Source organism: Acartia tonsa, chromosome 3 (genome assembly GCF_053477335.1).
Source record: "Acartia tonsa isolate MP-2025a chromosome 3, ASM5347733v1, whole genome shotgun sequence".
NCBI classification, from domain to species: Eukaryota; Metazoa; Arthropoda; class Copepoda; order Calanoida; family Acartiidae; genus Acartia; species Acartia tonsa.
Window position 1 is genome coordinate 4250488 of NC_137262.1, and position 27673 is coordinate 4278160.

General features: G+C 34.4%; 1 protein-coding gene across 1 annotated transcript in view; it reads left to right on the plus strand.

The window, feature by feature from the left end:
- LOC145313092 (tyrosine-protein phosphatase 69D-like) overlaps nucleotides 1-27673 on the plus strand; it is a 58524-nt gene that overhangs the window by 5541 nt on the left and 25310 nt on the right. Inside the window, exons 4-16 of the mRNA XM_080152359.1 lie at nucleotides 98-260; nucleotides 2981-3075; nucleotides 3892-3975; nucleotides 4927-5118; nucleotides 5965-8029; nucleotides 8783-8922; nucleotides 9511-9660; nucleotides 21397-21503; nucleotides 23336-23477; nucleotides 23889-24065; nucleotides 24862-24946; nucleotides 25339-25469; nucleotides 26908-27065. Coding sequence (XP_080008485.1) covers nucleotides 98-260; nucleotides 2981-3075; nucleotides 3892-3975; nucleotides 4927-5118; nucleotides 5965-8029; nucleotides 8783-8922; nucleotides 9511-9660; nucleotides 21397-21503; nucleotides 23336-23477; nucleotides 23889-24065; nucleotides 24862-24946; nucleotides 25339-25469; nucleotides 26908-27065 — 3689 coding nt within the window. The remainder of the gene's footprint in view (nucleotides 1-97; nucleotides 261-2980; nucleotides 3076-3891; nucleotides 3976-4926; nucleotides 5119-5964; nucleotides 8030-8782; nucleotides 8923-9510; nucleotides 9661-21396; nucleotides 21504-23335; nucleotides 23478-23888; nucleotides 24066-24861; nucleotides 24947-25338; nucleotides 25470-26907; nucleotides 27066-27673) is intronic.

The following is a 27673-nucleotide window of genomic DNA, read 5'->3' on the forward strand; positions in this document are numbered from 1 at the left end:
AGAGTAGAATCCGATCGGTTCATTGGTTACCGAGATCTTAAGCTTTAAACGGACAGACATCAAGCTACTTTGTATTATAGATGATGTTATCATTCAGGTGTCAAAGAGCAGCGAAGGGTCCGTGTCCAGCAGTCTGTCTGTGGAGAACATTGACTGGCAGGACTCCGGGGTCTACCAGTGCAAGGCGTCGGAGAGGGAGAATGGACTCATCGAGGGAGACGTGGCTCAGCTTGTGGTTCATTCTAAACCTAAAAACTCAGGTAAAAATCCATATCCTTATAATAAAGTAACAGGATGTTTGTGTGTTTGTATGTTTGTACCGAAGGATCTCGCTAACCGCTGAACCGATCGGGTTCTCCTTAACAGGGTAGTTTCTCATAGGTCCCGGGAAGGTTTAAAACTATTTTCTTGGGACACCCCCCAACCCCCCAAAGAAATGAAAAATCCCCCCCCCCCAAAAAAAAAAACAACTTTTTGAATTTTTTAACTAAAATAAAAAAATGAGAGGGGGGCACCACCCCCCGAAAAAAAATTTCTTTTAAAATCTAAATTAGGAAATTTAATTTTTAAATTCGACTCTCTCAGCAAGTGCCCCTAGATGCGTAGCCGCTAGTACACTGATAATCTAGTCACTTTTAGAGTAAGTAGTAAAGCTTTTAAGTAAGTCTTAAAATCATAAATAAGTATTGCTATCATCTGGGATCTCAAAGGAAGCTACATTGGACTTTGGAATTAATGTACATCTCCATTGATTTTAAACAAATTTCCCTTCTGTAGATTAAAATCGTTCTTGAAAAATTTTAAACCAACCAATCAATGGTTCCGGATTTCGTCGTATTTTCGCCGCAGTAGGTTTTCTCCTATTTCCAGCCCCTGCGGGGCCAATTTCCTAACCCTGCGCGACCATCAATAACATTTTTTACTTAACCTAAATAACTTAACATCAATAGCTACTGTGAATACGACGAAACCCGCAACTTCGTTTTCTTTCCATGATCCGTCGTTTATTTGCTAATTTTTCCAACAACAACAAATGTACAATTAAGAGCTTGTATATGCTGAAAATACTCTGATTGTATTAGTTACTTAATCAACTTAATTTAGATTTCCTGTGTGTATTCTATAATTTCACTAATATGTTGCAGGAGAACATAAATAGGACAACAGAAGAAAAAAATCTTTGTCTAAAAATCTAAACTAAATATTCTGTTTATGTATCTTAAATTAGGTTGAGTTGATCGAATGGAAGGATAAGGGGGGGGGGAGTTCTGACACTTGCGTAAACAGTGATTATAGGCTTTATCTTTGGACTGAGAGGATAGGTTATTAGGGATAAAATCATTCTTATATGATGAATTTCCCCCAGAATTAAGATTTTTTGGATAGGCCTCCAGGTTCCGGAGCTCCAGGCCTCCAGGTGGTCTCTCTACAGGTAAAAATGAAAAAAAATTTTTTTTTAAAGATTTAGATGTCAGCTTATGAGACAAAATATCTGGAACCTGGAGGCCTATTAAAAAAATCTTAAATGTGGGGGAAATTCATCATATAAGAATGATTTTATCCCTAATAACCTATCCTCTCAGTCCAAAGATAAAGCCTATAATCACTGTTTACGCAAAAGTTTCAGAACTCCCCCCCCCCCCTTATTTATACTAAGTTTACCTATCTCTATATCCCGACCCTGAATTTTAGTGCCAAAAGTCCATTGACAGCAATAAAGCTTATGGAAAAAGAAAAAAAAACATATTTTTTTGTGAAAAATGTAAGGTGATCTTCCTACCATACAATTATTTACCCCCGTAAGTCCTAACTTTGCTTTGCACCTTTTATTGAGCAATGACATTTCCTATTATAATATTTCGGGTTACATTAAAACAAATTGATATAACAAGTTTTTGAAAGAAAAAAATTAAAAATGATTTGAAACATTATTGATGCATTGTTTTGTAAAATAATCACTTTCCCTTCTGTGAATATTTAATCATTTAGAAATTGTTAAAATGCATAAAGCTAATCTACACAACACTGCACACACACACTCACACACATACACACACACACGTACATACACACACACAAACACACATACACCACAGATTAGATGCAGGGGTACAGGGATTGTAAATGCCTTGATTAATTTACCGCATTTAAAACTAAAACTATAACAGATCGACAGACTGTTTTGGGTTCGAATCTTGGGCAAAACCAAAACACGTTTAAAGTTGTAAATAAACTTGTTAAATCATTTCCATTCACATATTCTAGGACTTTCAAGACAAGGTTTTGTAATCAAATGGTTTGTTTCATTTATTCTTGGGTTTAAAGATAAGATTTAAAGAAAATCTTTATGTTTTTAACTGTTCCCTAATGAAATAATAGGATTAAAAACTAGAGTATCTACTTGATGTTGAATGTTTAAAATGCAACTTTCAAATATCTTCATAATGCATAGGTATAAAAAAATATTTGTTTACTTAGTTTTGGTTCTAAACCCTTTCATGGAACTATTCCTTATCAGGGTTTCTGATAATTTGTGTTTTGACCTAATTCTCAACTTTGAAGATTGTAAAACCATTAAAACTTGTTTGTTAATATTCCTCAAACAGCATAGTGGACCATAAAACACCTACCCTCGCCCATGATTTCCACCAATTTTGAAAAAAATTACGTATCTACTTGGTATCTAGGTATTCCCTGCAAAGCAAGGCACTCCTAAAATAACCTAACACATAAAGAAGTTGTTAACTAAGATTGTGGGGGGGGGGGGGGTAGCAGTTGCTTTATTTCGGGATATTGCAAATTGTTCTAACTTTGTACTGGCTCAATTATTTCCATGTTGGCTAAATTAATTCTATAAAAATATCAAATAAATGTCATATGCTGTTGATACTAGATGCATAGATTTTCATAAATATTGTTTTTTGTTTATCTTCAAAAAGTACCTAACACGTGGAATTTATTAACCATTCTTTTATTTTAGATGCTCAAAGCGGCTCCGGAAGCGTGAACACAAGCATGGAGTTGTCCTGCAGTTTCCAGGGGTATCCAGCTCCTAATATTTCATGGATTTTCCAGGTAGAGTAAAACTAGGGGCTTTGCCCCTAGCCTTAAGGGGCTTTGTCTCTAGATTGGAGTGGGGGTATCTTTTTTTCCCCTTTCCTTTTATCTTTTCTTTTTAAAAGGATAATATAAGGGGGGGGGGGGGGGGTTAATGCAACCATCTCGTAATCAATGTATAAATGGCACTTAGAATTCGAATTTTGATCTAAAATTTTGCATGAGTAATCCTTGGTATTTGCCCTAAATCCGACGAAAAGTTAAAAAAGTAGCGGCTAACGGCTGGCGGCTCAGCCGTTTAGCAATTTTTGGGCTATTTTCAAGGGAAATTCACTACGAAACCTATCTACACATCATACCTACTCTTTTTCGCTCCAGAACGTTTTTAAACGGTTCTAGCCGGTAGTTGCTGGTACTAGAAATCTAAAAATGTCTTTTTGTATCATTTCACGTGATTTAAAGCAAAAATATGTTTAAAAAGTTCATTCCTACGTAATTTATGACAGATTTGCCCTAAAATTAGCCAAAAAACGGCTAAACGGCTGAGCCGTTAGCCGTTTTTTTTTCAACCTTTTGTTCGAATTAGGGAAAACAGACCTACCAAGGATTACTCATGCAAAATTTCAGATCAAAATTCGAATTCTAAGGGCCAATTATACATTGATTACGAGATGGATGCATTAACCCCCCCCCCCTTTTTTTTGGGACTGGATACACGCTTTAAGGACGAATACTAAGCCTTTCTGAAACTTGTGCATCAATTGGTACAGTCGTTTACGAGATCTTAAAAACAGACAGAAATTCGACGATTTACTAATTTCTTATATTTTTTAGGGTAACCCCGTGCGGACGAACCAGCTCAAGTATGAAATCACCGAAGACCATTCCGGGAATCGAACCGTCACCTCTTTGCTTAAGGTATTTATAAGACATTGTCTTTGGTCGTGTGCTTTTCTATAATTAGGGTCAGTCCATCCGTACATCCGTCCGTAACGGATAGCTTTTTTCGTTAATTTAGGCATGTTAGAATTGTCCTGTAGACTTCAAATTTTGTATGGTGATCCCTGTAGTAGTTAGGTACAATTTAGAAAGCGTAGCAACTCTATAATCATTACCAAAATTTCCGTACGCTCATTTTAAACATTTTACTTTTTAACAACAAATTTTTATGTGATCTAATTATCTGATTGATCTGATTTTTTGGTATACTGATTCCTGGGACAACAAAGTATAATGTTATAAGCGAAGCAACTCTAATAAAGTCCTAAATATGTAAGTATGTCCATAAACATTATCCTGTATAAAGCAGTTTTTCAACAAATTTACTTACAATTTTGCTTCGATTCTTATACTTTATATTCTGATTATTCAGTTCTGACACTATATAAGTGTTCATGTCCGTTTGTCGTACCGTTTCAGTGTTCGCTTTTATGGATGTTGTCATCCTTGTTTTTAATGAAAAGAAAGAATATTTTTGAATGATTATTGTCTTTTCATAAAGGCCAATATAGGATGGTTTATGGGTATTGACAATGATTGAATATGTATTTTTCTTTCCTCTGATCTAAACTACTTAGCAGTTCCTAACAAATATTATATTTCTTTTGTTGATGACCATTACAACAATTTTATAGAACCAGCAAAAGCACAATAATAATATTTGACTGTTGTCCGCGGATACAAAAATGAAAAATTTTGCATTAATAATATTTTTTTTCGTCCCGAACGCCTAGTGATACAAAGAAAGGAATTTTAAAAACGTATTTGTTTGCAAGTTAAAGAATATTATACAAGACTTTATCTATAGCTCTTAATGTTGGCTTAAGCATGTTAAAATTGACCAATCGTTTTCAAACTTATTATGTTCAGGTTATCAACCTGGCCCACGAGGACAACGGAACATACATTTGTTACGGCGTGAACGCTCACAACTCTGACACCGCCTTCGCCATCGGACTTGTGTATGACGTTCCAGAGATCAAAATTGACAAGATAGTGCCGGTCAGCTCGACCAAGCTGTTCATCACCTGGTCGGTCAATAGCTGGAATCAACCTATTAATGTAAGTTAATATGTCTTCAGGGATTTAAATTGATAAGACAATGGCCTATAAATTGATGTACTTCCCCAATGGTGATACACAAAATTACACCTTCTTTAGGTTAAAATTAGTGGTTGAAACGTTTGGGCACTCAACTTAATCGACCCACTAATCAAAATTCTAAGTCTTCAATGTTGTTGAACAAATAAGAAAACTTTATTATACAGCTTTGGGGATTATTGTAATAAACAGCCCTATGTCCAATAACTCACTGTCATAAATCCTTTTTAATACAACCTAGTGACTACGCCTCAAGCCTCTAGGTTTTCTTTTTAAGTGTGGTTGAATAAAAATGAATTCCATTTCTTTGCCTTGTACGTTACCAAGAAAGGGAGAGTTCATTGAACTTAAATTTTTGGGTACTTTTATTGAATTAAAGTACCTATTGTTTTTGTTTTATTTAATTACATAGGCATGTATTAATAAATACCTTTCTTATACACATATATTTAATTAAGCCTAGATACCTATCTGTAGTAATAAAATTAGATTTCTTACATAATTATCATTATGATATACAACTTGTATAAAATTTGTCTATTTTTTTGGGGATAGAATCATATAAAATCTCAAATAAGTCAACAATAATAAGCAGCACAGCAAAAACAATTTAACAAGGACGTATTAGGTATACTGTAAGAACAAAGAAAATTCGAGTCTATTTACGTTTCACAATTTTAAAACATTTTGTGACTTATACCTAATACCTAAAGATTTTATTTGTTAGGCAGGTAGTGTCATCAAAACACTGAAAATAATCATTATTACAATTTAAAAATGTATTTCAAAATTCAATTTTATTTTCAGGAATATTTCCTGCACTATCGCGAGGAGGGAGAGAACGCGTGGGAATACCACCAAGTGTCAGAAATCAAACCAGAAAGCACCAGCTTCCTGATGGCCAACCTAACAGCTGATAAAAACTACCTAATCAAAATGGCCGCCAGCAATGACGAGGGCACGGGACAATTTTTTGTCATTGATGAACCGGTTCGCACCCTTGATTTTGATCCTATTTTCAAGCCTGAAATCGCCATCAAAGGCATTACTAAGAATAGTGTCTCAATTGGTTGGAATGAGCCCCCCGAGAAGATGAAAGATTATATTCATTTCTACAAGGCTACCAAACGGCATGGTGAACTTTTATCAGAAATAATCCATACACAAAACTTTCCCCTCCAGCTGTGGAGCAACCTGGATTCTGCCTCTACCTATTATTTTTCTGTGGCCGCTTGTAATGAATACAGCATGGAATGTGCGCCGTCCAGCGAAGAATTGGCCGCCACAACGTACGACGGCAAGGCCGGGCCGCCTGAAAATGTGCACGTCAGCTGCCGGTCAGATAACATATCTGGCATGAATTGGGTTGATGTGCGTTGGCAGCCGCCGAAACGCAAAAACGGAATCATTGAATTTTACAACATTGACCTGAACGGACGGGCCAAGTTTAAGGATGAAAACGGTAAAACTACCGTTATTACAACATCGCCGCAACAAAAAACTGAGGATAGCCCGGATAATTCAACCGTTAAAATGACCCGTTTCGACTTTCTGGATGCAAACACAAACTATTCGGTCCGAGTTTGTGCTGTAACAGGCAGTAAAGAATGCGGGGGGTGGAGTTCAGACGCGTGTACCATGCCACCACGCCCACCACTAGAACCTGAACTAGCTAAATTCAACTGGATTGCCGAAGAGCGCGAAGAAAAACCAATGTTCCGTCTGCCCATTCCCAAAATATCGGGTCGAAACGGCGGTATATGCTGCCTAAGAGTCATAATGATTAAGTTAAAATCAGGAGAATCTATAGAAAGTCTTCCCATAGATGCTGGAGGTATTAAGCTAACTACCTATGCAAATGTTCATTCAGAAGACGGCTCTGGTGCCTATATCGCTGAAGTTATATCATCCATCTATATGGGACGTGATGTTTACCTGGGCGACGGCAAAAATACAGCCGCGCTAGGCCTCGGCGCATGTCCAGAATGCCACCCTCAAGGCCGTGAAATTATCAAACGTTACACAAGCCCTGAAACTCAAAGCACCATTGAGGATGGCTTTCTAGATCCTACTGCTAACTACACTGCTTTTGTTGAGGTTGTAGTAGAAGAGGGAGGCATCGGACGATCACCCTACATGGTCTCCAGGAAACCTGGACAAATGTCTGAACGGATAGAGGTGAATACTGTGCTAGTTTCTGTGCTTGGAGTCCTGGCAGGATTAGTTCTGGTTGCAGTTATACTTCTAATTGTGCTTTATGTACTGAGGCGTTATTCTAAGCAGGTAGCTAATCAGCAGGGCGTTGAAATGGACCTAAAGAACACCTTCCGCCATCTATGCTCAACCCTGCGGGGCGTCAGACATTCCCAATTTCTGTTGACCCAAGAGAATTTCTCAAGCCCGGACATTCCGCCGATTGATAAATCCGGTTTAGTGGCTGCCTACCTGGAACGGCATAAGGACAGTGACTACGGCTTTCAGAGCGAGTTTGAGTCCCTGCCCGAAAGTTACAACGACCGTACAACACTAGCCTGTGACCTTCCCTGTAATAAATCCAAGAACAGATATCCCGACATTAAATGCTATGACCAAACCCGTGTTAAACTTATCGTCCAGGATGACAGCAGTGGTTCTGAAAATCCTGCAGGTGCCTGCCTGCCGCCGGCGGTTGAGGGCGCTGACTATATCAACGCCAACTTTGTTGTTGGCTACAAGGAGCGCAAAAAGTGGATCTGCACCCAAGGACCTCTGATGTCGACTGTGGAACACTTTTGGAGGATGATCCATGAGCAGGGGGTGGAGATAGTGATCATGTTGACCAACCTGGAGGAGTATAATAGGATCAAGTGTGCTCAATACTGGCCTGACTCAGGTCAGATTTATTTCATGTTTGAGTGAAAAAAAACCAGATTAGTATTTTGAATGGTTATCTAAAAAAATTAAGAATCTTTTAAAGAAGACTTTTCTTTCTCTTCCTTATTTTAATTCTTTCATTTGATCTTTTTCTTTTGCCATTATCTCATCTGTTTCTCTTTGATTCTAATTCATTATATCCCCCTTTTCTTTTCTTACCCCTTCTTTTTTGTAATTCAATAGGATTTTCCTTTTATTTTTATAAAGTTTAATATATACGTTTATATAGTACTAGTGACTGCCGCTCTAACATATAGGGACTCCGTATTCGAAGGGGAAGAATTGGCATTAAACAGCCTAAAATCATGATAAGATTTTAATCTTAAAATAAAATATCTTAAAACAATAGGTACTAGAATCTTTGTGAATCTTCCCTAAAATAGAGAACTCTACCTGTTCAGTATTTATTGACATCGTAAGCTACAGATAATAGTTATTTCTCGCATCGTATTATAAACAGCTTTCCGCGGATTTAAAATGTTGCAATTATAAGATTTTTTTTAGCCCCGAGATGCCGAAGGCACGGGCTAAAAAACTGGTTTTAATCTTATGATTGTACATTTTTATATTCGTAGAAAACTGGATATAATACGATGCTAGACATAATTTTTCGTATTGATGAGAACCGGTTCCAATCCTGCACCGGTTGAATTAAATACGAGAAATTCTTAACTACTCCATTAAACCAATTTGATTTTCTCTTTGTATTTAGGATCTCTGACCTACGGTGCATCGAACATATCATTTGTTGAGGATAAACGTTATTCTGACTACATAGTGAGAGAGCTCAAACTTGTGGTGGATGGAACCAGAACCAGAAATATTATGCATTATCATTATCTACAGTGGAAGGTGGGAATGAGTATTAGATTTGGATTTATATATTTTACTAACGGCTACGACCCTAGAGGCATCTTAAGGCGCAGTTAAGGGAAGGGTGAATTCTTTCCCCACTGCCTTTCAATTTAGTTTTTATAAGGAAAATTTTAAAAAAATTATAGGAGCAATTTCTCTTAAAGGGTTGGTACCCTCCCAAAAAAATATTTTTAATCTGCCCAGGACCTATGAGAATCTACACTGTAAAAGAGTACCATAGCGGTACAGCAGTTTTCGAAATCCTTCGAGACAGACAGAAACAGATCTTGTTACTTTTATATATAGATTATTTCCAATATTCATTTGTATTTTTTTCTTAATTATTTTCTGCAATTTTATTTCAACACTTTCATGATATTTATTTTCAGGACTTCAACGCACCTGAACACGCCCCCGCGATGTTGCGGTTTATGAAGCTACTCTTTAAAGGAGAACCATATCGGTTCAGCAGTTTTCGAAATCCTTCGGAACAGACAGAAACAGACCCTGCTACTTTTATTTTATATGGAATCTTTCCGATTTTCAACATTACCTAATACCTATTTAATTTGTCTTTATTTTCAGGACTTCAACGCACCCGAGCACGCCCCCGCGATGCTGCGGTTTGTGAAGCGCATCAACGAGGCGTGGAGCGGTAGCAGCCCCATCCTGGTGCACTGTTCCGCAGGGGTGGGCAGGTCGGGCACACTCATTGCCATTGACAGTCTTATTCAGGTTAGTCCTTTTCGTTGATTCAAAAACATTGGTTTTTTTATTGAACTTTCATTATTTGGTTCTAATCTTTTCAACCAATAATTTAGGGCTACCAAAGACAGGTTTTGTTTTGTAAAAATAAGGTCCATTTTCTCAAATACCCTCCATACAATTAACCAAACAAAGCTAACCTGGAAGTTGTATAATTATCGGTTTTTCAAGATCTTATAGAACACAAAGACATGCATTTATCCAACTAATTTTGTGTATTGTAGAAAGTGAAATAGGATATGAAACATTATGAGAACTGCATTGCATATTATAAAATGTAATTCTAGAACTAATATACGGATAACGTTTACGTATTAAATATAATATACAAAAAGAATAGAAATAAAGATAAAAATATTATAAGATAAAATTTATATAGTTGGGATATATAGAAAAGAAAATTGAAAAGAAAGGATATAAAAATTGATATAGATAAGAATAAAGAAAATAACAAGGACAAATATATCTTTAAAAAGCCAACAATATTAATGATCAATTAAGCAATAGGTACTTATTACTTAAAGTCGTTAGTAGTATTGGCTAATTTAGGCAGATTGCAAATATATCACCATGATACGGTGTGCAATAATCGCTCGATGCCTTCATTGTTAAATGTTATCTATGTTTTAATTTTTTTTAAAACTGTCAATTAGATGTTTTTCAGACAAAACTAAATTTACAGTAGCTGCACTTTTTTGGTGAAGAGAAGTGAAATTGATAGAAAGATAAAAAGCAAAACTGCATTTGTTGTTATTCTTCCAAGCGTTAAGTTTTGTCCCTTTACATTTATCCATATCATATATCAGGAATAAGGTATTGCCAACAAGCGTAATAAATCTAAAAAATTACTTCTATACTACAAAGCGTTGCCACCCAACATCACTAAAAAATTAGCTAAAATTACCAAATATTTTCTCGAATTAATTCTGTTGTTGTTTACAGCTGGTTATTAACACAGGTTGCGTGACATATAAATATAGCTTAATGCAGGGGCGTCCAAGCTTTTTATTTTGGGGGGGGTAAAATTGCGCGCGAAGCGCGCCGCAAATTTTTTTTACCCCCCCCAAAATTTTTACCCCGGGGGTAATTACCCCCCCTGAAATCTGTTGGCAGGGGTAAATTTAGTTTACTCCCCCACAAAATTTACCCCCGGGGTAAAATTTTTTTTGGGGGGGGGTAATTTAAATTTTATTAAATATATAGTATTAAAAATGCGCGCAAAGCGCGCAAAAATTTTTTTTTATTAGAGATTTTTTATTTTGGGGTGGGTATTTACCCCCCAAAATTGTTTAGGGGGGTAAATACCCCCTCCTAAATGGTTGGGGGGGCCATAGGCACCCCCAAAATCGTTTGGGGGGGTAATCGCCCCATTACCCCCCCCCCCTTGGACGCCTATGGCTTAATGGGTTAAATTGTCGGCTTTCAGCTGTTTCTAGCTGCTGCGATTTCGCAATATAAATTTGAACATATTGGCTTCTTGTTGTAACTTAAACTTACTTGTGGATTAAATGCGACTTCCAAGCTCTGCTTTATAACAAGGATGACAACATCCATAAAAGCGAAGCACAGAAACGGTAGGACAAACGGACATTAACACTTGCATAGTGTCAGAACTGAAGAATCAGAATATACCTAAATGAATAAGGGTCAAAGCAAAATTGTGAGTAAATCAACATGTTTAAAATGGACGTACGGACATTCTGGTAATGATTATGGAGTTGCTATGCTTTCTAAATCGTACCTAACTAACACAGGAATTACCATGCAAAGTTTGAAATCAATAGGACAATTCTAGCAAGCCTAAATTAACGAAAAAAGCTATCTGTCTTGGACTGACGTTCGGACCGAATTAACTTAATTATAGAAAAGCTTCGCTTTTAAAAATTAAAACCCTAAATTTTTGCTACATATGACACATGAATTAGCATAATTTAGTACACATACTACATGAAAAATAGAAAATTAGATTTTTTTGTTAAGTTTTCTTAAAAGTTGAATAACAAAAGCGTAAATATATTTAGTTGAAAAGGTCTTTATTTAAAGTATTGATAAAAAGCACAATATTTTTATTGTGCTTATAGATTATAGAATCCTATAATTATAGAAAAGAGTTATATATGTTTAAGCAATGTAGCATAACAAATACAAAACGCAGTTTATTTATAAGATTAACAGCTGTTTAAATATATTTATATTTGTTGGTTTGAACGATAATTGTATTTGTATTGTATCGTCTTTCGTCAACCAAATTTAATTTCCGGGACTTACATACATGTGTCCATTCAAAATAGCACAGATATGATTTTAGCCAATATGAAAAATTGTTTGTTTTTATTGCTCATACATTCTTCTTTTTATTTCATACATTAATAATACTACCCTTCGGCTTCATATTGTTATTGGGGACAAGAAAGTATTGTGGATTGATTAAAGCTCAAGTATGCTTTCTCTTCTTTGTTTAAAGTGCAAAAACTAAATCACAGTCCATCCCCATTCTGCCCCCCCCCCCCACATCCCCTCCCCTAAAAGAAGCTTTTTGAGTCATCTTATGTTTGTTTGTATTTGAGTCAAAGCCTACTGAATGTTTTTTATCTTATAAATTAATTTTTTTAGATACAAGAACACGATTTATTTCACACAAACAACTAATGACTCTTATCGCTTAAAATCTGTTATTTATACGCAAATACAATGTAACAATCTATATTTTCTAATTTAGCTGTTTTGAATGGAAACGTTCTATTCAATTTGATCAAGGCAAAGTGAAAATTATTTGTCGTGGATCAATGTTTTTCTTTCCAAGATTTTCTTTTGAATTTTGAAAGATTTTTTTGTGTTTTACCTACACAATCTTAAATTATTTTTCTAGGTAATTCAAATAGTATTTTTTTTGAAATATTTGATTTTTTGCAAAAAAAAAAAAAGACGGAAAGAAAATCATGTAAAAGTTATGAGTTTCATGCTAACATTAAATGATTAAAATCACATAAAATAAAGGAGAAAATAAGGACAAGGTTATGAGATCTTAAGGCACAGAGTCAGTCATTTTACCTTTTTATTATAGGCCACTTAAAAAGTCTTTAAGAGAAAATACAATTTAATATATTGTAATTATTTAATGTCTATTAACCTAACCATTCTTAATGACTTTTTAATGGTCTATAAGAAAAATCGTGTTAATTGCATTTAAAGAGTTAAAAATATAATGTGTTGGAATTGTAGATAATGTACACTCGTTTTTTCAATTTTTGGCGTTCTCCTCTTTCCGAGATATTTAGCTGAAAACTTTATACTTTAGGATGGTAAAAATCAGATATGGCATGAAAAAACCACGTGGTTTAAATCAAGTGGTTTAAACCAAAAAAAAACAAGCTTTAAAAAACCAAAAAAACAAGGTGGGATGGTTTAAATGTTTTTTTTTAAATATTTATACAAAGGCCTATCTTTCCAGTTATATCTTTTCATAACGTAAATAATACAGTAAGTAACTGTCAGTCAGGGTTGTCAAATCGGGCGGGCGGTTTTGGGCTGCCCTTTTTCGGGTCCTTTTGGGCGGATTTGGGCACACCCCCGTTTCGGGGGTGAGAAAAAGGGGGAGGGGAAGGCCTATAATTTAGATATTATTTTAAAAAAATCAAAAAAACCTGGTTTTTATAAAAAAAATGGTTTAAACCAAAATAAACAAACTGGTTTGTTCTTTTTAAAAAAAAACCTGGTTTTTTTCCATCTCTGGTAAAAATCTATTTAAATAATCTTGTATAGAAAATTCTTAGTTAAAAGTAAATTTTTAAGAAAACATTTGAAACATTGCTAATGTTAATAGGCATTTTTACATTTTGTACACATTTTTGAATGTCCTTTCAAAAAGTTATGTGTTTGTGACCATAAAGACGAAAATTAAAGGAAGAATAAATCAATTTCACCCTGCTATTATTTCAGGATTGTCAAAATTACTATTTACTGTTTTGTACATTTTTGTCCAACTAAAGATTTTGACGATAACATAATCTAACCATTGCTTGTAAAAAATTAGCTGTTAAGCTTTACCTAGAGTTCAAATTGAATTGCATTTTCTATTCTCAACTATTAATCAATTTCAATAATTTTATAATATATAATGAACGAATATGTAAAGAAAAATTTATAAAAAGGGGGGGGGGCGTAATGACATTTATTCGTAATCCGTGAGCAAAATGGTCTTAAAATTTAGCTAGACCCTTCAAACTTGGTATATAAGCCTAGTCCTATAGGTATTACATCTAAATGGCAAAAAATCCAAAATTTTTTATTTTAAGGTTAGGTTAGGTAAGAAAAACCCTGCGGAAATGTGGTTTTTAGGCTTTTTTTGGTCTATTTTGATGTGGACACTTAACTTAAATTGTTTTTTCTTAGGGTTTTAACTTAAATACACTGTATCTATTCATATGGACTTTATTTAAGATGATTCAGCAAGTCGGGGACCGACCCCAGGGGGCTAGGTGGGTGGCCCGCAGGGGTTAAGTGCCTTGTTCCCAATACATATGTTGTGATACATCTAATTATAGGTTTTTTAGGTCAAGGAACTCAAATTTAGAGCTAAAATAAGCATTAGACTAATCTGAAGCTAGCCTTAGCGGGCTAGGTTGGTGGCCCGCAGGGGTTAAGTGCATTTTTTCCAATATATATCATGTTATATATCAAAATATAGGTTTTTTAGGTTAATAAACTCAAATTCTAAGCGAAAATTAGCATTAGACTAACCTGAAGCTAACCCCCCCGGGCTAGGTTGGTTTTCTGCAGGGCTTAAGAGCATTTACCTAACCTAAACTAGAAACTTACTTATATTTTAACATGTTTTTTTATAAACTTTGTCTATTAATGAGGACTTTATTTAAGATAATCCAGCAAGTCGGGAACCCGACCCCAGAGGGCTAGGTTGGTGGCCCGCAGGGGTTAAGTTCATTTTTTCCAATATATATCTTGTTATATATCAAAATATAGGTTTTTTAAGGACAAGAAACTTAAATTCTGAGCGAAAATTACCCTTAGACTAACCTGAAGCTAACCCCCCCGGGCTAGGTTGGTTTTCTGCAGGGCTTAAGAGCATTTACCTAACCTAACCTATAAACTTACTTATATTTTTACAGTTTTTTTTCTTGAATAAACTGTGTCTATTAATGAAGACTTTATTTAAAATGATCCAGCAAGTCGAGGACCGACTAATCTGAAGTTAGCCCCAGCGGGCTAGGTCGGTGGCCTGCAGGGGTTAAGTGCATTATTTTCCAAAATACATCTTGTGATATATCAAAATATAGGTTTTTAAGGTCAAGAACTCAAATTCAGAGCTAAAATAAGCATTAGAATAATCTGAAGCTAACCCCAGCAGGCTAGGTGGGTGGCCTGCAGGGGTTAAGTGCATTTTCCCAATATATATGTTGAGATACAACCAATTATAGGTTTTTTTTAGGTCAAAGAACTCAAATTCAGAGCTGAAATAAGCATTAGACTAATCTGAAGCTAACACCAGCGGGCTAGGTGGGTTGCCAACAGGGCTTAAGTACATTTTACCTAACCTAACCTAAAAACTTACATTTAATATTATTTTTTTTAGGTTTTGTTTCTCAAATAAACTGTCCATTCATGTGGATTGTGGATTTTATTTCAGATGATCAAGCAAGTCGAAGACTGACCCCAGCGGGCTAGGTGGGTGGCCCGTAGGGGTTAAATGCATTTTTTAGAAAAAGTATGTGTTATCATACATCAAATTATAGGTTTTTTAGGTCAAGAAACTCAAATTTACAGCTAATAAAAGGATCAGACTAATCTGAAGCTAGCCCCAGCGGGCTAGGTGGATTGCCTGCAAGTCCTAAGTGCATTTTACCTAACCTAACCTGGAACCTTACTTTTTTTTTTAGGGTTTTTTCTGGAATAAACTGTGTCTATTTATGAGAACATTATTTAAGATGATCAAGCAAGTTGGGGACCGACCCCAGCAGGCTAGGTGGGTGGCCCGCAGGGGTTCAGTGCATTTTTAAAAAGTATGTGCTGTCATACATAAAATTATAGGTTTTTAGGTCCAGAAATTCAAATTGAGAGCTAATAATTGAATCAGACTAATCTGAAGCTAGCCCCTGCGGGCTAGGTGGGTTGCCTGCAAGGCTTAAATGCATTTTACCAAACCTAACCTAGAATCTTACTTTTTTGAAGTTTTTTTAATTGAATAAACTGTTCATGAGAACATTATTTAAGATGATCTAGCAAGTCGGGGACTGACCCAGGCGGGCTAGGTTTTACTTAGATACACAGTGTTCAGTCCTAAAGCCATCATTTAAAAGATTCTTCATACAGGAGGCTGACCCAAGGAGGTCCCCAACTTGCTGGATCATCTAAAAAAATTTCCTCATTCATAGACACAGTTCATTCAAGGAAAAAACCAAAAAAATAAGTAAGTTTCAAGGTTAGGTTAGGTAAAATGCACTTAAGCCCTGCAGAAGATATACCTAGCCCGCGGGGATTAGCTTCAGGTAACACTTATGCTTATTTTAGCTCTGAATTTGAGTTTCTTGACCTTAAAAACCTGTATTTTGATATATAACAAGATATATATTGGAAAATAATGCATTTAACCCCTGCGGGCCACCGACCTAGCCCGCTGGGGCTAGCTTCAGATTAGTCTTATGCTAATTCTAGCTCTAAATTTGAGTTAACTGACCTAAAAAAACTTATAATAAGATGTATAACAACATATATATTGGGAAAAATGCACTTAACCCCTGCGGGCCACCAACCTAACCTGCTGGGGTCGGTTCCCGACTAGCTGGATTATCTTAAATAAAGTCCTCATTAATAGACAAAGTTTATTCAAGAAAAAACATGTAAAAATATAAGTAAGTTTATATGTTAGGTTATGTAAATGCTCTTAAGCCCTGCAGAAAACCAACCTAGCCCGGGGGGGTTAGCTTCAGGTTAGTCTAATGTTAATTTTTGCTCAGAATTTGAGTTTCTTGACCTAAAAAACCTATATTTTGATATATAACAAGATATATATTGGAAAAAATGAACTTAACCCCTGCGGGCCACCAACCTAGCCCGCTGGGGCTAGCTTCAGATTAGTCTAATGCTTATTTTAGCTCTGAATTTGAGTTCCTTGACCTAAAAAACCTATAATTAGATGTATCACAACATATGTATTGGGAAAAAGGCACTAACCCCTGCGGGCCACCCACCTAGTCCCCTGGGGTCGGTCCCCGACTTGCTGAATCATCTTAAATAATGTCCATATGAATAGATACAGTGTATTTAAGTTAAAACCCTAAAAAAAAACAATTTAGGGTAAGTTTCCACATCAAAATCGACCAAAAAAAGCCTAAAAACCCCATTTCCGCAGGGTTTTTCTTACCTAACCTAACCTTAAAATAAAAAATTTTGGATTTTTTTGCCATTTAGATGTAATACCTATAGGACTAGGCTTATATACTAAGTTTGAAGGGTCTAGCTAAATTTTAAGACCATTTTGCTCACGGATTACGAATAAATGTCATTACGCCCCCCCCCCTTATTATGCAGGACTGGTTTAAGCTATTCCCTCAAGATAAAGTAGTAAGATTTTTGCCCATTGAGACCTCGCTGACGAAAGAACCGATTGAGTTTTTTTAATTTAGGGAAGCTTCACATAGGTCCTAACATGGTTTTAGGCTCTTTCATTCAAGTTTCTTGATGGTTTTAGGTCATTTTATTACCCTCCCTCCCTTAACTTCTATTCAAAGCTTTAGTTCGAAATACCTTTTATAATCCCTTTGTTATTTGTCGTACAGTAACACAAAGTTATAGTGTAATTACCAATTTAACTGCTTGCAGACGTGGGAAATTTTATATTTGTTTTCTGCTTGCGTATCAGGGGACTATTCTGAAACAAGAATTACTAAAATATTGCAGTTTAAAAAAAAGGCATATCCACAGTGTTCACTTCTTTCATCAATTCAATTTTTGAAGCTTTTTCGCCATTATGTATGGCCCTTAGGACCTCCAAAACAGCAGTCTACAGCTAAAATATTGGAGTGTTACAGGGATGTCTTTTTGAACCCGTTATAATTCAATTGGATTTCTTTGGGTAGAGATTTGAAAAGTAGGATTTTCAATTTCAGAATCAAATTTTTAGACCTTATATTCGGTTTGTTGTATGTCTCTACGACAGGATATGAGATTTGTTTTATTCAAAAAAGGCACCAGCTTTCATGAAATTGATACGGATGTAATTATCCTTGTTTCAGAATCACTCCCCGATTTTCTCTGCTAACACACCCTGCCTTAACCATTTAAAGGATAGAAAAAATATACCATCAAAACGGACAATGCAGCGTTCAAATAGGACCTAGAGCCGAGTAGAATCCATTGAGCATAAAATCCTAGCTGCTCCTTCTTGGCAGAAATTTCATTTTTAAGATTGAAGGTGAAAAACACTTAATTCTCCCAATATACAAGGTAATTCTACTTTTAATATAGGTGAAAAACTGTGTTTCTGTAAATTGTGCCTAATAGGATACTTTTGTGACAAAAATAAAATCTTATTAATGTGAAATCAATGAAGCAGTTGTGATTTGACTCAAATTTGGTTAACTTGTCTTTGTGTTTTAATTGTTTTCTTATTTATATCATACATTAAGGTATAGAATTCTTTACTTATTAAGAATAGAGAAAATTTAGAGACAACCCCTCTAAATTAGCCAATAGAATAACCATGGAAGAAATCTGGCTAAGTTTTTGGTAGAAATGTGTAAAGATTTTGGTAGAAAAGAGATATTATTTTGCATTTCTTAAGACAAAGTTAGCTTTTTAGAAATTGTATTGTTGAAAAATTACTTTGCTGTATTACTGGAATGGATCATACATAACAATAAATAAACAAAGGTGTTTGTCTGCTAGAATTTCTTTTTTAATGAATTATAGGACCAGAGATATTGTAGATGATTATAGTGCTAAGGTATGACTCTACAGGTTATCTGATTACTTGGCTGTATGGTTAATATTTCTATATAATTCTAATAAACTGCCAAGTAATAATTTGTAATAAATCTGTTTCCATTAAAATTTCTTATATAAATTTGTTAAGGTTTATGCTAAGTGGGAATATAGATTGCAATTGATGGAGCTATAGATTCTTCTAAGTGTGTGATATTATATTTTCACAAGACTTTAGCTGGGATAATGATCCTCAAACTGGTATGTTTAATGGCAATAAGCCCAAACCTACAAAATATACAAATTCTTGTTTCTGATATGGTTGAATAAAACAGCAACTTTAGATTTATATTTGATCTAAGTAAGTTAAATTTTATTGGTAGTGTCTAATTACAAAGAAATTTGATTGCTTTAGTTCTTCAGACATCCAGAATTTCATTTCCCTGTCCTCAATATTTCTCCTACAAATTTAATACAATCTGAACTTGACATAGACGAGGTTCAACTCAAATTTGAACTGTACATTGATTGTAAACAAAGCTTTGGAAAGTAATTAATACTAGTTTATGCTCAAAACCAGCTGACATCTGAAGATATGAGAGCCTGGGATTTTAACATGCATTTAGGCAAACTGGATTCATAGTCACTTCTAGAGTGATTTGTGTTAAAGCCTAAGCTTTCCTGTATACAATAACTAGGACTAGAGGTTTGTTCAAAAAGGGCAGAGTACTTTAAGAGGTATTTGAAAATTAGCTCCATTGATTACAGAACCAGATTTTCAAAAAACCTTTTATCACATTAAGTATAACTAGTTTGTCAAACAGGTCCTATAATCTGTTGGAATTCTAAAAGACAAAATCTGTGTTTATTTTGGTTATGTATGATCAATTTGAGTAATGCAGCAAAGAAATTTCAACAATTTGAAATGCAACTATTCATAGTTGACTTATTATATATGTTTTGTTACCTATATGCTTTACTTTAAACAAGAGAAAAAAGAAATTCTTACAGAATGTTATTAACTTTTTCAAAGCTTTATTCTAAGAAATACAAATATTTTTATTTCACACATTTTGCATATGAAATGAAAAATCTATCTCTTCCATGCAAAAATCTGTACACATATCAACCAATTAAATAGCCAAATTTCTCTCCCCCATTTATCCTATTGGCTGATTTAGGAAGTGTGTTTCTAGATTAACTCTATTTTTAGACCATACACAATTTGCAAAGAATTGTGTACCCGAATATTTGAGATTAAAAAGAAAACACTCTAAACACAAAGACAAGTTAACCAAATTCAAGTCAAATCACAACTGCTTTATTGATTTCACATTAATAAGATTTTATTTGTGCCACAAAAGTATCCTATTGAGCACAATTTACAGAAACACATTTTTTCACCTATATTAAAAGTAGAATTACCTTGTATATTAGGCGAATGAAGTGTTTTTCACCTTCAATCTTAAAAATGAAATTTCTGCCAAGAAGGAGCAGCTAGGATTTCATGCTCAATGGATTCTAGTCGGCTCTAGGTCCTATTTGAACGCTGCATTGTCCGTTTTGATGGTATATTTTTTCTATCCTTTAAATGGTTAAGGCAGGGTGTGCTAAGTCAGTGTAATTAGAAAGTAGATGGATCACTTAAATAATTTTTCTTCAGGGAAATCCCATTTTTAAAACTTTGTACATTGAAAATTGTAAAATAAAAAATGAGAAATTTGAAGGGAATGTAGTGTCATGTATGTCACACAAGAGTGCTAACAAATCATTTGGTAAATAGGAAGAAATAGAAGAAGAAAGTGTAGTTAGGTCACCCAATCTATGAGAAATGGTGGCCCCGGGGGGAAAGGCCCCTCTCCCTTTTTAGTAAAGCAATTAAAAAAAATTCTAAGCTTATTGATAGAACATTAGTAAATGAAAATATAAATTTAATAGATAGGCTATTACAGTTTTCAAGTTAGTGCATTTAAATTGAGAGAAAAAAGATGATTTATGTTCTTCAATCTGTATAATTTAAGGGATAGAGGAACTATAATCTATTCAAAATGATTTTGATACGAAATTGAGAAAAAATTCTCTTCAATTTTGGTTACTAAAAAAGTACTAAACACTTTATGTTATTAGGTGTTTGTGATATTTTTTCCCATTCTACCATCTTCGGCTGTGACTCGAACCAATCACCTCCTCAAAAACTTTGCATATAGTTGACATTTTAAATGAAGATGTTTAAAAAAATTCATAAAACTGTTTTGTAGCCATTTTCCTGTCCCTGAATCCTAAATATAATATACTGTTTCAGTGTATTATTTATTGGCTATAAATTCATTTTCTGAGGTTTTTAAATTTCTCCACATCTAGCAATCAATTAAGACTAAATCTTATTTTGTATTTTTTTTTTTAAAGGCGTCTTAACTTTTTTGCTTTTTATTAAGATAGCTAGTCGGTGTTTTTAGTAAAAAGTAGTAGATGTAAAATTGTCCATAGAATTTAGATATGCAATCTGTTTTTTTTTTAGACCTCTTATTTTTTTAAGTAATTGAAGTTTTTAAAAAAATTTTTTGTCGGTTTTAAGGTACCTACTAAAACGGAACCAAAAAAAAGAGAGAAAAAATAGCCATAATGAACAAAAATAGTAAGATTTTTAATTTGACACCTTACTTTTTTAATTTTGTGAAGTAATTGTTGAAAAAATCAATTTTTTTTAACCTCGGTGAACGAATATATTAATATATTACAATAACTAATTGTCATGTTTTTTTTCTTCAGAATCTTGATGAAGAAGGATCTGTATCTATCTTCCAGACAGTGTCAGACCTTCGCAGACAAAGAAATTATCTCGTACAAAGTGTTAAACAATATCAGTTCGTCTACAGGTTAGTTCTGCATAGGAGGGAGGGGACAATTGGGCTGATTATTACACTAGTCCCCAAAGTTTTATAATAACGTTTTTTTATTCGTTGGATTACAACTTTGGGGACTTCTTAATTTATTGGTTCATTAAGTTTAGTGTCCAAACGTTTCAACCACTAATTGCAATCTAAATAAATTGTAATTTTGTCTTATTATCATTGGGGATGTACATCAATTTGATGGCCATTTTCTTATCCCTTTAGATCCCTGGGTTAGTTCTTGTCATAATAATAAGCATAAATAGCTCAAGCTTTTTTAAAAAAGTAACCGTTAACTTGAAAAAGGAACAATAATGTTCATTATAAAGCAGCTATACCAAGCTTAAACAAACAATAAAATTAACAAAAAAAAACAAATAACTATTTTCGATTCATACCATGGTTTAATTTAGTAATTTAAAAATATTAGTGCTGTTGTTACGCATGGATGTGTTGAATTACTTAGTTTACTAAAAAGCAAAATCAGGGATAAGGGATGGGAAACGTAGGAAAATATTATTTCAGGCCTATTTCTAGCCTAATAAACCAGTTTTGGGATAGCGCAGTGGTTCGTATAAAATGCTAATGAAAAAGCTGTGTGTGTGTGTGTAGATAAAGTATAGAATCAAATTCAGGTAGCTAGTTTAAAGTAAAAAACATAACTTTTTATAAACCTATATATTAATGGCTTTTGTTAAAATGAAGTTTTTTCTCTCCCAAAATTTTTTATCTTTTACTTTGGTAATTTGAACTGTCAGAAAGCTATCGTTGGGTTTCCCTCAGACAGATTTTAGTTTGTATTATTTGCATTTTTAGTAATGAGTAAAAATTTTATTTAAAATTTCATTGCTAATTAAAATTCAAAATAAATAAATAAATATGCACTTGGGTAACATTCCATCAAGTTCTTTGGATACTATACTGGATATAATGTAATGATATATCTGTACTGTGTTGTATTGTACAAAAATTAGGGTGAAGGTGTTGTATCAACTCCGTACTAAATTTTTAAAATTCAAAATACAACATCTAATTTATAAACTACCAAATGAAAATTCGTAGCTACCTTCTTTCAAAAAAAATAATCCCGTTATTTTTGTTTTTTCTATGTGGCCCTTTTTTAATGTTTAACTCTAAGCAGATTTAATAATTAAACTAATGTGATCTAACACCATTTATATTTATTTTTTCGTAGCAGACGAAATCATTATTTTTTCTAGAATTGTCTGCTTGTAAAATTTCCGCCATCTGTGATTTGGGCTTGTTTTGTATCAACCAATCACCAATTGGCTCCGCCAATTGGTGATTGGTTGATACAAAACAAGCCCAAATCACAGAACACTATTGGTTTAGAGCGGTAGCCAATATGAGCCGTCCGCCAGTAAGGTCATTAAATTAGGCAAATGGTAAAAGTTGCATGATCCCTTTCAAAACCAGGCCGAGACCTAATTTATGGCCAGGTTTCCTATCCCTTATCCCTGAGCAAAATACATTTTGAAATTGCAAATATCATAATACACAGAGAAATAAAACAGAAATAAAAAGTTGTGTAAAACTCTACTCGTTGGATTTCAGTTTAAAAGCATACATTGTTTGATAGAAACTTTTTTTTAAATTAAAAAGAAAAAAATATTTTGATTGAACAGAAGCAAATGATTATATGCCTTATATAAGACGTCTAAACTTAATATATTGTTTTGTCAAAATGATTTGCTTTTATAGTTAATTTCTTTTTAATTTGCCAGAATGATTTTTGTAATTTTATTGAAATTAAACTAGAGTGGTCTTTCAGCAAACTGATACTTATCTATTTTTAGAGCAATCATGGAATACTCGCAGTTCGGTGACACAGAATGTGAAGCTAGTCAAGTAAAACAGAGCTGGGTCAGCCTGGCCCAGCAGCCAGATGGTCTGGCCACACAGTTCAATAAGCTGGCCAATGTCGTTGATGATAGAAAGGTAAAACTTAGACATTAATGTCATTAGGTTTCAGCAGTAAATATTTTGGTGTATAAAGGGAGGAAGAGGAAATTGGACTGTAGGTTTCACTGCTACCTAAAGTTTTTAACCATGCACGAAATCTTATAAGGCAGCTCTAAAACTGGTAACTAGTTACTCATTAAATTTTGTTTGGTTGATTAAAAACTACAATTGTCCAAATTTTCAAGAAAGTAATATATTGTTTTATATCATCTTTGGATATGCATTTAAATATATCGTTCGTTTTCTTTCAAAGCGTAGGTAGGGGAAAGGAAAGACTTTATAAGACTTTATGCTTTCCCCTTAGCATTTATGGACTCTGTATCCAAAGAAGTAATTAAGGGACTGTAATTTTTATGCATTTTTAAAATCCCAAATATTTTTTTCCAGGCTTTATCAGTGGCCACCAACGCCGAGAACCGTTCCAAGAACGGTACAGACAGCATCGTGCCATATGACCGGAACAGAGTGATCCTGACACCAGATGGTACCAGGCCACACTCAACATACATCAACGCATCCTTTATTGAGGGGTATCACAACGATGAATCTTTTATTATCACCCAGGTAATTTAATTATATCATACTAGCGGCTACGCCCCTAGAGGCCTCTATGGGCACTCTAGGTATGAGGGTGTAATTCGACCCTTCTTTTAGAATTTTAGTTCTTTAAGGAGAAAAAAAAGATGAAATAAATATCAATACTTACATCCCTAAGGCCAAAAGTTAGATACTTAAAATTGGGAATAGTTATTTGTCACATCGTTTTATAGACAGCTTTCCGCGGATATTAAAATGAAAATTTTTAAGATTTAAACCAGTTATGTTAGCCCAAATTGTCAGCCTCTTCGGCGGTGACAAAACTGGTTTTAATATTAATTTTATGATTTTTAATACAGTATTCTTGGGAAATTGTCTGTAATACGATGCTATACATAATTTTTAAATTTTCAGTATAGCTTACTGTATCTAATTCAGTGTTCTGGAGCCGGAGTCGGAGCCGGGAGCCGGGAGCAGCAACATTTTTGGTGGAGCCGGATCCAGAGCCGTATTTTTCGTTAAAAACGGCTCCGGCTCCGGATTAGCTAAAAATGATTTTTTAAAGTAATATTTTAATTTGGCAACGGTCTATTTCCATATAATAAACTGAAAAACTATTGTTACTTAACAAATAGACACACATCCTTCTACTTTAAAAAAAAATGATATATTAATTTTAAGGTAGGAGCCGGAGCCGGAGCCGGAGCTGCATCAAAATTATACGGCTCCGGCACCCTGATCTAATTGATCAGAAATGGATCGGTTTCGAAGCAATACTGGATAGAAATTTGATTCCTGCTATACAGATCTTTTTATTTGTCAGGATCCTTTGGAAGAGACAGTAATGGACTTCTGGCGTATGGTGGTGGAACACAACGTGGCCACAATGGTCCTACTTAGCACCAAAGGCAGGGCTAATGGTATAATTAAATGGGTGGGAATAAATGTAGGTATCCGATAAATAATCAGCAAAAAATATCTCAACTTACAAAAATATTCAAACTCTATGTTATATTATATATCATTGTTTTTATTACATAGATAAATGTACAGTACACCCCCAAGTATGACAAACAAAATAACCTCTTCTGTAGATATAAATGTTTGGTTAAAATGTTAGGACACTACAAGTAAATCGTGTTTAAAAAACTTTCTAGTTTAATTTACAGTCCAATGTCCCCTCTCTCCCTAGGTAGCTATATTATCAACTTATAATCAATTCAACTCTTCTTGATCTTCCTTAGGTTTATACCAACATTATATTTCTACCCATTTTCTTATTCCCTTATCACTGCTACAGGAGACTTTTACCACTACTGGCCCACGGAGGACAAGGGTAAACGAGAGTTTGGGTACATCACCGTCACACAAATATCAACTGAACAGAGAGTCTCCTATGTCAAGAGAGAGTTTACAGTCTACAACCAAAAGGTATGAGTTAGCAGCACAGCTACTCCATACAAGGATAGGTCTCGCATCGTTAGATAAACAACTCTCCACGGATAAAAAACGTAAAAACGTACAATTTTAAGATTAAAATCAGTTTTTTTAGCCCTATTTTGCCGAAGGTACAGGCTAAAAAACTGTTTTTTTAACTTATGATTGTACATTTTTATATTCGTAGAAAACTGGATATAGTACGATGCTAGACATAATTTTTTTTGCTAAGCCGATAACCGGTTCTAATCTACCGAATATTAATCGGTTTAATGAAAACGAGAAAGATCTTTAGAAGTTTTAGTTAGAGAGGCATAAAGAAAGATTAAACCATACCCTTCAATATATCTATCCAAATCTATCATTTAAACTAGGGTTGGCAATCCGGATCCGGGATCCGGAATCCGCCCAATTTTTGGGCCAATTTTGGAATTCGAATCCGGATCCGGAATCCGTTTTTAATAGCGGATTCCGTATTCTTAATTGGTAGGCTAAAATTAGCGTCTTGAGTTTTTTCTTTCAACTGCCTCTTTTTTGAAGGCAAAGATTATCATCATTACATATAAAATCTTTTAAAATCTGGTTCGATTATCGAAAGTGACTTTTAGATAACACTAAGAACATTAATTTTTAGGACATATGTAGCACTTAATTTTTTAAATTTAAAAAAAAATCTTTTAAAATACTGATAGAATCCGGAATCCGAATCCGGAGTCCGCCAAAAATAAGAATCTGGAATCCGCAAGGAATCCGCCATTTTTTTTTGACGGATTCTTTCAAGAATCCGGAATCCGAATCCGGCCCAAAAATTTGACGGATTGCCATCACTAATTAAAACAATCCTGTAATATAAAGTAGTAAGATTTCTTTTGTAGGAAGCTTAAGATTTCAAGAACTACTGTATTAATACTTTTACCTATAGGTCCTGGGATAGTTTTGGGCTAGTTTACTTTTTTAAATGAGTTGATATTAGACTATTTTTCTATTCCTTTCATACCGATTGCAGTCACTAGTGTTAATATGAGCTATGAATCCATTATACTATACAAGTGGCTACGCCCCTAGAGGCCTCTAGTGGCATTTAAATGTTTTATTTTTATTCTAAATATCTAATTTGAGAAATAATTTGTCTATGGTCAATCAGCTGTTAAATTCATGTATCTACGCAGCGCCACTACGCTACGTAGAGACATTCATACACTAGCGACACTATGCGGCAGGAATATTTAATTTTTTTTTCGATTTTATTGTGATTTCTTGGTGGTACCCTCCCCCAAAATAGTTATAAACCTTCCCAGGACCTATGAGAATCTACCCTGTTGAGGAGAACCCGATCGGTTCAGCGGTTAGCGAAATCCGTCGGAACAGATACACAAACAAACATCCTGTTACTTTAGTATAAGGATATCCTTAAACTAAGTATTCTTTTTAGTCATATGAGGAGGTGAAGTTAACCCACTTCCACTACACGGAGTGGCCGGAGAGTGACACGGTGCCGACGTCGACCCACGGGTTGCTGGGTCTCGTGGAGCACGCACTCGCCCACCAGGATCAAGCTAGTCTCACTGGACCAATTGCTGTACACTGCAGGTATTCAGACATTTTATAGTCGTCTTCATTTATACATTGGTTCATCATAGTAAAGGTTGAGTTACACGAAGTGCATTTAAACTTAATATTAGTGTACTGCATATTTTTTCTGTTTAATAGTTTAAACTACATTTAAAGGACATATATTTGATAGAATTTCAATTTCTACTAAGTTGTTTTTAAAATTATCAAGACTTTTTGGATATATGCAACTCATATGGTTGTCCTGTTTTCACAAAAACAGCTTGATGACTATTTTGGTGGTACCTACCTAAATTGATTGCCATTTATTGAAATACAAAATATGTATGTTGGTAGATATGTTAGAGATGGTATTTTTGTAACTTATGCTTGCAATCAAACTTGTTAAATGCACTTAATTAACAAAATTCGACGTACTTGCTCAAGTGATTACCTACCTAGTGACATGTATGTCCTTTAAAGACTTAATATTTTTGCTTTGATAAATAAAGTGTTCTCGTGTGATAAAATGGAAATTAAATATGAAGGTTAGCAAGGCTTCTCTCTTATCATAGATTTTCGTTCTGACCAATTATCTGACAGACAGACACTTGAATTTAAAATAATATTCTAAAATTTCAAGAGTT